This window comes from Anguilla anguilla, chromosome 5 (genome assembly GCF_013347855.1).
Source record: "Anguilla anguilla isolate fAngAng1 chromosome 5, fAngAng1.pri, whole genome shotgun sequence".
NCBI lineage: Eukaryota > Metazoa > Chordata > Actinopteri > Anguilliformes > Anguillidae > Anguilla > Anguilla anguilla.
The window spans coordinates 47,491,072-47,501,950 of NC_049205.1; the positions used below are offsets into that span (position 1 = coordinate 47,491,072).

General features: G+C 42.7%; 1 protein-coding gene across 3 annotated transcripts in view; it reads left to right on the forward strand.

Moving 5' to 3' along the window:
- Positions 1-10,879, forward strand: part of efl1 (elongation factor like GTPase 1) — a 69,704-nt gene that overhangs the window by 50,901 nt on the left and 7,924 nt on the right. For all 3 annotated transcript variants that reach the window (XM_035418147.1, XM_035418149.1, XM_035418148.1), the window contains exon 18: positions 7,246-8,228. In XM_035418147.1, the coding sequence (XP_035274038.1) occupies positions 7,246-8,228 (983 nt within the window). The remainder of the gene's footprint in view (positions 1-7,245; positions 8,229-10,879) is intronic.

The following is a 10,879-nucleotide window of genomic DNA, read 5'->3' on the forward strand; positions in this document are numbered from 1 at the left end:
GAAAAGTGAGGTCTGTGGCCTATTTGTTCAATCACAGACCTATGGCTTATTTCTGTTACCATAATGGTGATGGCTTGTGGAGAGGTCTGATTTTTGAGCATTGCCAACTGAGGAGGAAAAAGAATCAAGTCTTCTCGATGCGCTTCCTGTTTGTGGTGCAGAGACATTCAGCTCTTATTCATCTCTGTAATTAATGTCAGGTACATATTACCTCTGGACAACAGCGCCAGACCATTAGTGCGCTTCACCTGCTGTTAAGCAAACAACCGCATGCAATTGTCACCTTTTGAATTTCTATAATGGCAGCCTATTTAAAGATTATTGAACTTTGAAGTGTGAAGTGAATTACAGGAGGGTCTTTACCGTGTGAAATATAATAGACGCTGATGTAGTATTTGCAGTTTAATTGCATTTATTCACCATGATCCATAGTTCCCGCTTTTCAAATGTAAAAATCTGCCGTGATGATTAGATATGGAATCTGCCAGGATTTAAGTACTTCATTACGGCTTTTCTTACAAGTGGCATGTGGCTTTGTCACATAACTGGTAACTGCTACCTGTGAGCCTTTTGTAGAGGAGGTTTAGAAGCATTTAAATGTGAGTGGCGAAATCTTAAAATTCTGGAAAGCTGGCATTAACATTTATGCTCCCATTCTTTCCTTAATTGGAAATCGCATCTAATGTGATAATACTCTACTAGGTGGCAGACAATCAGGAGTATCTCTCGCTGATCTGTCTCTTTGTCTGGAACTGCTTATTGTTATGCATATTGTGTGGGTGCGTGTAGGATGCAGCCATTTATTATGTTTTGTCTCTGAAAATGTCTCCGGAGGAGATGTGAAAAATACTCTGAAGAGAAATTAAACGTCGAGGCGTTAAATACGCCATCCTACCTTCGCGAGCGACAGCTGACCTGGAAGCGAGCGAGATTACCGGCTCGCGTGAGCCGTAAGCTGACCGGCAGCCGGCACTTGGGTTTTCACAAAGACGGGGAAAGGGCTCATCTCAGTGCTGGTGAATGTAGGGTTTCTGGTAGGAGCAATCTCAGTGTGTTAATAAGGTGGCACATGTGGCTTTTGTAAGCGTACAGGCCGGCTGTGTCTTCAGACTGAGCTGGCTAATGGACCTCTGCTGGCGCCATTTCCCCCCTTCGGCTCCTCACACCTCGCAACACGTGTCATTAAAACATTCCCCACTTCAGCTCTATCTGCCGTCGGTCCTGCGTCGCCGGAGCCTTCTCCGTTCTCCGCGAATCAGGAATGCTCTGGTCGCATACCTGTGTGTGTGAACAAGTGCGTTCCAGAAGTGAAAGCCCTTGCATATATTCAGATTGCTCTGTAATAGATTCAGTTTCTCTGCAAGTGAAATGCATTACTGGCTTTCATGTGTCAGACACATGTGTGAATTATTAACTTGATAACATAATTTACAGACTGCACTGACTTGAATTAATTCAAGCTGGTAAGTGATTCGTACTGTACAGTGGCATCAGCGGTTGGAGAAAGGTAGAGAGAGGACAATGCTCTCTGAGTACACTTATGCAGTGAACAATTAGTCAGTTTGTCATTGGATTTCTGATCACCCACTAAATGTATTAAATTTCATAGATGTTACAGTAATGGAAAAGCCAGGTTATGCCATTAGTTTGTATAGTGAAATGAGCTTTTATGAGGATTCCTGTAAAGTCCTGGTATTTCTTTTAACATCCAATAGTATACCCACCTTAAAGCCCCCTAAAAGTTGAATAGAAGTCAAGGTAGGGGCTGCACATACTATTCAGTTGAGCAATCACTTAATCCAGTGGGAGTCAGTTCCATAAGTGAAGTAGGCCTATATATTTCTAGAGTAGATGCAATCCAAGTGTAATATTCAGAGTGTTAATGTCATTAAACACTAAATCTGGTGAAAGGTGGCGAGTTGAAACTTTATAGTAACATGCTTATATGTGGAAATAACAGAACCGACTTGGGTAATTGAGCATTTTCAACCAAAAGTCCTCACTTTGACCACTGCTTTAGAGCACATAACATTTAATGATTACACATTTCTGCCATTTGCCACACTGGAAAAAAAAAATCAATCTTCATGAAAGTCAGAGTAATCTCTCAAGGCCTGATGAAATTTTAATAATGCAAGGATCAGAAATGAGCTGCAGATTCGACTTTGTTAAAGGAAGGCTGGATTCCACTGGGAGTTCCTGCAAAATTGCACACCTTGAAACCAATTTAATTTTTAAATGAATTCTGTTAAGGATGCCTTTAAGTATTAAATTTGTAGCATTAGCTAGTGAGTGGTCCTAACAGTTGCAAAAAATATATAATAAATAATAATACATTTAAAATAATTCTCAGGTGAATCTGAATTTTAAACACAATTAATGTAGAACATGATGATTGCAAACATGGAAAATACAGAATAATCTTTAATTTTAGAACAAAGTTTGCCAAATGGTCAATTTTATGAATATTAATTGGGTTGGGATTTTTCATATGGCACCATGTGATAGAAAATTTTATATCTTTTCATCCTAAATTACTCAATTATTATTTAAATGATTTTCAATAATTGTTTCAGTAAAAGGATAAGGAAGGAAATGTTACTGATATTAAATGTTCATTGACAGAGAAAGGTAAAGATTGTTGCATCATAGCTGTGCTGCTTTTTGTATACATATGGAATCAAATAAACTTTTGCTTGTTAACCAATCAAAGTATTGCTATCTTAATCATAACATAATTATCCTAAAATACATGGTTATTAAATGCAGAATAATATGTGTGTCTCATTTGACATTGAAGCAGAAAATTGCATCTTAAAAAGTACTTTGCCCATTCTTGTAGTTCCAAAAAAACAGTGCAATACAGACATTGGTGTGAACTGGACCCTACACACACAACAGACTACATTTACTTCATGTAAGAAGGTTTATTGGTGGAATAGGTGCCCTCCAGCTTCTGACGTGCTATAAGCTGGTCCCTGTGTGATTTATTTATGATGGAACCTTGTGAGGCACAGCAGTACAGTGTTCATAAAGATGCATTGTTTAAAGGGTTTGGATATGAAACAGAGGCTAATATTCAGGCTGTCTGTATTTATAACGTTTAGCCTGTTTGTCTTATGAATAAGGCATTTAGAGCAGTGATCGCGGAATCTGCTTATTTTTATTTTACACTGACAGGCCTGTTTGAAGAGCTTAAATTGGCGCCGTAAGTGGCAGGAGGGCAGATAATGAAGTTCCTTCCCTGACGAGGCTGTTCTGGGCAGGTGACCAAGCTGCAGGAGACGGCGGGTAGGGGAGGTGGGGGGGGTGGGGGGTAAAAAAAGCGCAGCAGAATTAGGCAGAGATGAAAGCGAGCGAGGAGACTTCGCTCGCCCGGCTGTCTGCTTCCAGGCTGAGAAGTGTAACGCGCAGACACTGTGAAGACAGCCACACTTCCGTTGGCAGTGAGCTGTAAAACAGGAGGAGGCCGCGGTGTTGAAGGACTCATTAGCAATTAGAGAAACAAGCCTTTCTGTGGATTACCGTTACTGTACTACTGTTTTTAAAAGTTTCAGATGCCCTGTTTAGTCATTTTTAAAATGGTGCCATTACAGTTGAATGAATGACCCTTTTTTGTCAGTTTTCTAAAATGTTGCTTTTCTTGCAGTTAACAATGGACCTGATTTAACAGAATCTTGTCTGTACTCTTATTCACATTCCCTCACGTTAAAGTGCTTCCATTGAGTTTGCTCCCATGTCAGGGGTTTAATATAATATCAGTGAGACTAATTACACGAACGATACTTGAATATGCCATTTACTAGGATTAATTTTTGCAGATTTTAACAAAGGTGCAGTTACAGTTTACACAGCCTTATTAATACTTCAAGATGTTTCTGTAGCCAGCAGCTGCAGGACAAAGAAACTGCCTTGTTTATGTTCCTACATGGCCTGTCTTCAAGAGCTTACTGTTGATTGACAGTGGTACTTCTATGTCCTGTCACCCTGATTACAGACATAGTATTTCACTTGTCCAGAGTGAGCCAGCTCTGCTTTAACTTTTCACAAAACGTGCTGAATGGACAGATTCACTGCACACCAAAGTCTCTTTAAGTTTTATTATGTTTTTGCAGTTATAGGTCGACTCTAGATTTTGCTTTTGACTTCTGCAGCCTATTGGTACGCCCCGCCCAGTCCTCCTTCCCTCTGAGCTGTTACAGGCGATGAGGAAATGGAATTGTTATGGCCAAATAGATTTTGGTTATGAACACCGCACTTGATCTGAGCAAACCGCAGAGGGAAGCTTGCACCTAAAACACACACACAGCATGGCATGCAGCCCCACTGGGCAGTGCACAACATTGTCCAGGGATGAGATGGTCGCATCGCGCACCAGCGACTCCTACTGGTTAAACGGGCGCCCGCGAGTCCGCTCGTCAAGCCGTGTGTGAATGGTCTTCCTCCAGCTCCTGCCTCTGCCAGCCTGTCACGCAGACTGCAGTGCGATAAGAAGCAGAGGCTGATAGCGCATGCTTCTGAGGAGAGCGCGTGCTCGTCCGTTCTCCCCCCAATCGATGGCGGAGGTTAACTGAGGTAAAAACGGCGACAAAGCCGACGCCCAGCTCAACGCACGCGGTGGGCTGTCGGTTGCAGCAAACCCAGCATATTTATGCATGATTATGACCTGCCCTGACTCCTGTCTGCTTTTGCCAGTCAAATCTGTTTGGCGGTGAGCTGGAGATGCGGACACAACCTGAGGATCGGTGCGAGCGGTGTCTCACTGGACATGTAACTGACAGTAATAGGCAGGATGGTAACCCTATTTACGGCTGCTAATGTTGCAACAATATTGGGTCATACTTTTGGAGGGGAGCGTCGCTGCCAGCAGCGCGTTGGAGGAGTAATGAGCGCAGTGATGCAATGCGGATTCACCAGTGGCCCGAGCAGTATATACAACGTGTGCACACAAATACTTAATGACTGATGTCATCTCAGTGCTTGTTGCAGTGTCTCAAAAAGGATACAAACACGGTTAGTTCAAGTCTTTAGTTAATTATGTCAAAATACAAAATTGTATAATTTATTGTTTTTTTTCAAAAACGTATTTCCACTCATTTTCCATAAACGCTGTCAGAGACTACCCCAAATCAAACGAAATGGCTGTGGTTAGAAAGCTTGATATTTATCACTTTGGTTGCTTGCTAGATTTAAATAATCCCATTTTTTCTCTCATCTTAAGCAAGCCACAAAGATCTTTTGTTTTTGTTTCTTTTAACAAGGGGTTTCCCTCAAGACGAATGACAGTGGTTTTTAAGTACTGCCACCCACAGCATTGCATCATACTGCACTTCATGTCTGCAGTGTCTTAATGGTGCATTTCACTATGTGTATTGAGCCTTTGTGAGCCCCCTACATTGGTATCACCAAGAGTTTGCCAGCCTGCATGTGTCGACTGTGTGCTGGCCCTAAGCTCTATTCACCGTCATCAGCAAGAGGTCAGCCACTCAGAAGTCCTGTTACTGTGACATCACATGATGCAGAGATGTTTCTTTTTAAAGTAGGTCAGCCATCAGGTCTTGTGACACTGTACAACTTAAGTAACAAATTGGCATATATTGAGCTTATTCCTGTGTACAAAAGTGTAACTGTTTCAGTTTTACAAACTGTGAAGCAAGAACTATTTTCTGTACTAAACACATCACCAGTCTTTTTATAGTTGCAAGAACAAGAGCTTATTTTTGTGTTATAATAAACCATTTTATCGTCGTTGGAGAAGTGCAGTGATATTATTTATTTTTATTTCTTTTTTTTTTTTGTTACAAGAGATGATTTCTAAGGGCGGTAAATGAAGCGTCAATAGAGAACCACAACACCCATCTTAAAATGGAGTCATCGCTAAACCAGAAGGCCGTGGCTGAACTCAAATTTTACAAACAGCATGCTGCCGTTTGCTAATGTTGCTCACCCTGTCTTCGTAAGTGTCCCGCTGTAGTGAAATAAATACTTAAGCCCCATTTGTAAGTCCCGTTCCAGTTTGCGGAGTGACATAAACATGTAGCTCCAGCTGCAGGTTGAGTCACAGGCTCATTCATGTTTAGCCGGAATGCAAAGGAAGCCGTGTGGAAACCAGCGGAAGGACACACATTTTCTTGGTAACGTTCTGTCAGGTTCCCCATTTTGTCAGAACTTCAAGTTTTGGATTATTTTGAGGTAATGCAGTGGAGTGTATCAGTTAGCGGATTAGCTTCAAAGTCAGTGTAGCAGTAGTAATCCATGTCCCTCTATCTGCTAGCCCCGCTAAAACATCAACTGATGCTTGGTGAGGATTTATTTTAGTCCAGATTAATGACTATTTTATTAACAAGAGAAACAAATAAACACATATTTACCAGTGTTAAACACATGCATGTGTGTGTTAGTATTTTCAACATGTAATACATTTTATGAATCTCCAGTTTAAGCTAAGAATTGATGAAACGGTTGAAAGATTTTTTCTAGTGTAGGAATTCAGCAGAACTGTATTGATTGTATCCTACTTACTGTTAAGTGTCGCAGTCTGTCCTGTAACCCCCATCTACTGTATGGGACAGATCTGGTTTGCTTTGAAAGCAGAGCAGACGGAAGTAGCGTCTTGTGTATGTAAAAAGGATTAGCTGGTTTTCAGCCTTTTCATGACTGTCTGTCTGTAAGTGGATTAGAAAAAGCCTCCTCATAGTTGTCTCATGGTGGGACATTGGTCTTATCTGGGCTGCTGTCTGCTCCAGTTAAAGTAGGCCTGTTAGTGGGGAAACCTAGGCCACCACTGCCTTTATCCGGCGATACCGGCAATACATTTGTTTGCATTTTGTTATAGCCTCATTGTCACACTTTTAAAATATAGTTTTATAGCTCCTCACCTGAATGCAATAATGGGATTTCTGGTGGTTTTAATATTCTGGAGAAATATTTGTTTCGGGCCGCCCTATTCATGTTTAATATTTGAATGGACTTAAGAATAAGCAAGTCATTGGTTTAACTTCTTTCATTTAGACTAAAGAAAGGGTTTGTATAATATTAATTAGCTCAAAGTCATTTTATCTAAATGGCACACACATGTTTTACCATTTAAGATGATAACGACAGCACGTTATACTTGGCAAACAAATATCATGAGTTCCCAACCCTGGATGCATTTTAACTTTAAGCAATTTTCATTGACTGAAAACTGAAAGGTAGTACGTTCTTGACAGAAAGAAAAAACAATCTTCCCCCTTTTTTTTGCAGATTCGCAAAAATTGAGATTAGCGCTTCCGAGCCGATCATTCCTTTCCGAGAGACGGTAATCCGGCCGCCCAGAGTGGACATGGTGAACGAAGACCTGGGGAGGCAGCAGAAGGTCGCCGTGATCCACCAGGCGAAGGAGGACCAGTACAGGGTTCCCGAGGGGCTGCAGGTGGACTCCGGCGGCCTTGTCACGCTCACCACCTCCAACAAGCTGGCCACCATCGGGATCAGGGCCCTCCCGCTTCCTGAGGAAGCCACCAGGCTGCTGGAGGGGAACAGCCACCTCATCCGAACAATGGAGCAGTTCAACCTGTCCGTGAAAGAGGGCAAGACTCTGGAGATCAACCGGAAAACGCTGGAGTCCATCCAGGACTTCAGGGAGAGGCTGGAGGCTCAGCTGCAGGGGTGGAAGTGGAGGAACGCCGTCGGCCGCATCTGGTCTTTCGGCCCGCGGCGGTGCGGGCCCAACGTTCTGCTGAACAACCTGGAGGACTACCAGCGGCCGTCGGTGTGGCAGTGCCTGGAGAAGGAGAAGCCCGAGGCGGGGGCGTTCCGCGACTTCGACAGCTGCATCGTCAGCGGCTTCCAGCTGGCGGCGCTCTCGGGCCCCATGTGCGAGGAGCCCCTGATGGGCGTGTGCTTCTCACTGGAGAAGTGGGACATGAAGTTCTCGCCGCCGCCGCCACCGCCTCCCCGCCGGGACTCGGCCGAGGAGGAGGAGGAGGGCGCCTCCCGCGACGCGCCGTGGCCCCTGAGCGCGGACGCCGACGCGGAAGAGCGCCCCCGAGAGGCGCGCGAGCCCGACCCCGCCCTGTCCGGCAGGCGCAGGAACGAGGGGGCCGCCGCCGACTGCTACGGGCCCATCTCAGGGCAGCTCATCGCGGCCGTGAAGGAGGGCTGCCGGCACGCCTTCCTGGCCAGGCCCCAGCGCCTCATGGCCGCCATGTACACCTGTGACATCATGGCCACGGCCGACGTGCTTGGTAAGGAGCAGTGTTAGCGTGTGTCTGGGAGCTCTGGGTGGCCAGTGATGATAAATTACAACATAATAATAATAAATTTCCGTATTTTTCACATTGGTGTAAATCGCCTAACAAAGGACTTACTGTACTTACAGTAAATACTGTATTTACAGGGTCCTTGAATACGGGGAATCTCAAACTTCTATATTTATCTATTATATCTATATTTACCTGTAGTATAATTATGTGATTATTTCCGTGTTCAGTGTCAGTCGCATTCTCTGCCTGTACAAGTCATTTAATCCCCTCTGTGTTGGCTATCACCAGGCTCTATTTTAGAGGACACTTTAGGGGAAGTTAAGCAATCCAGTCATTCAAACTAGATGAACATAACACATAGGCCAACGTTGCATTGATGTAAAGTTGCAGCAACATGACAGTCAATCAGGATAGAATACCAAGAGCCGAAAAGGCGATGCATTCCCAGAATCAATGATATGGTAGCAATTGCAGAATTCCGCCCTCTCACAATCCAAGAAAAAAGTAACGAGTAATGTGAAATTAGAGTCATCCCTAGGGAGGTTTATGATCTCTATTTAACTTTTTTTTTGCCAGTTAAGGATTTTCCCCATCTTTGGTTACACGGCTGAGGAAGTCATTTGCTGCTTGCTGGGCGCAGGAAATAGTTTTCACAGTCGCTAATTGAAGCGTCTGTGGTAGACTTTTGTTTGAATGCACTGAGATCATTCTGCAAAAGGTCTGTAACAAAGGGCAGCTGTCTCCCCAGCATGCTTGCCCTGATATGAATCGATCTGCCGGGGTATCTGAATCCTACCCCTTGAGATTAGATAACCCCTTAGAAAATCAAACACATTCCACACTGGATAAGACCACAGCCTGGAAGGGCTCTGTAGGAAAACTGAGCATTACACGGGTAATTTAGTGTAAATTATTGCTTAATGCATAGTTTATTGAAGGGAAAAAGAATAGTCAAGGATCCATCTATGCAAAGGGGAGTGACTTGAGATTGCTGGCTGTTGTTCACATTATTGTGGAAAATTAGAATGAACTCATCTCAGATTGACATTTAAATCCCTTGGACACAATTCTTGAAGTTATTTAAAAGGGCCAGTCGACTGGAATCTGTCATCGCGGCAATTAAATGGGATTAGGCTATCACGACTAGTACTTTACACCCAGAATTTTATTTTACATTGTTTGGAGAGTTTCTCCGTCATCACTGCCACTGAAATGTAGCCTGAGCATTGAGCTGTGTATTACCAAGATATGTGTGTACAGTAATTCCACATTATGTCCTACTAGAAAGCCCAGTTATGAAGAATACTTTTCTTTTTAATACTTTTAAAATATTTAACATGAGGGTAATGAACATTTAGGCTATACCCAGAGTGGAGACAGATGTGGCTGCAGCAGCTGTCTCCCTGTGACAGGGGAAAGGGTCAGGGGGCAGTGCTGTTATCACAGCATGCTGGCACCATTATTAGCTCACCACTTCCGCAAATCATCGTCCTCAGCACACCACCCAGTTTTCATGCCGCTTTCTATTTTTAAAGCCATTGTTCTCTGTTTCATTGACTACGAAAATGTTGTTTTCTCTAAAATACCAATTTGTAAGGTGCAAAATGATATGTGAAATCATCTTTATGACACTTGGGGTATTTTAAAAATTTTTGAAAACTGCTTTGAGTTTGAAAGCAAATCTTAATTTTTAAGTGTCTTTAAGGGGATTTTTGTATAGTAGAATTGGTGTGCCCACACTTGCATGTTGTAGTGTGAATAGCAACTTAACTAGCTTATGGTGAGTGTGCCCAGACAGGAGGTATTTAGGCTGTCCTCTGTTTGTGTGTCTGAGCATTAGCCCACAGGCTACACTGGAGTGAAGTGCAAATCCATATACATCCTTGTGCAAATTAATTGAATCACTGGCAGATTTTTTTTGTATTTTCTTCATTTAATGAGTTTCTGTGGGAAAAAGTCATTCTGGTTAATTTAAATTCTCCAGGCATTCATTTCCAGTGATTTCTGTGAAATTTGTCCTCAGATGGATGGATTATGCCTTATTGCATCATCCCAATTTAATGTAGAAAAAAATGCATTAGCGTCAAATTAGAGCACAGGGAAAGGAGGAACCCAACAGGCATACACTAACCTAATTCATGCAAAAGAACTAAGAATTTAAGAAGATAAATATGGATAAACAAGAGGGGGTGACCAGAATGATAATGAGCAAGAACAAAAAAAATCAGGTGTGACAACGGAATGCTTGAACACACCTGGATGAGGGTGGTCTAGAAATTATGCAGATGAAGATATGAGGAATGTATGGATGAAAAAGTAAACAAAGATGCTGCAAGTTAAAATCTAAGTTTACGTTTGATTTGGTTAATCTGCACACTGCTATTGAATTCCTTCCTTCATTCTTTGTGAATGCCAAAATCAGGAATCCTCAAAGAGAAGTTGCTCAGAGAAAGAGGCTAATAGAAATCATTTTTGTTGTATGATATCCACTTCACACCAGAGGGTTTATGCGTCGTCAGGATTTGTAATATTTGTTTATTATAACAACAGAGATTAGTTAGAAACATTATGGTGTTTTTATTTGGAGTTTTCTGTGGTTAGTCTTGTTAGTCATGGCTAATGGAGCACTCCCA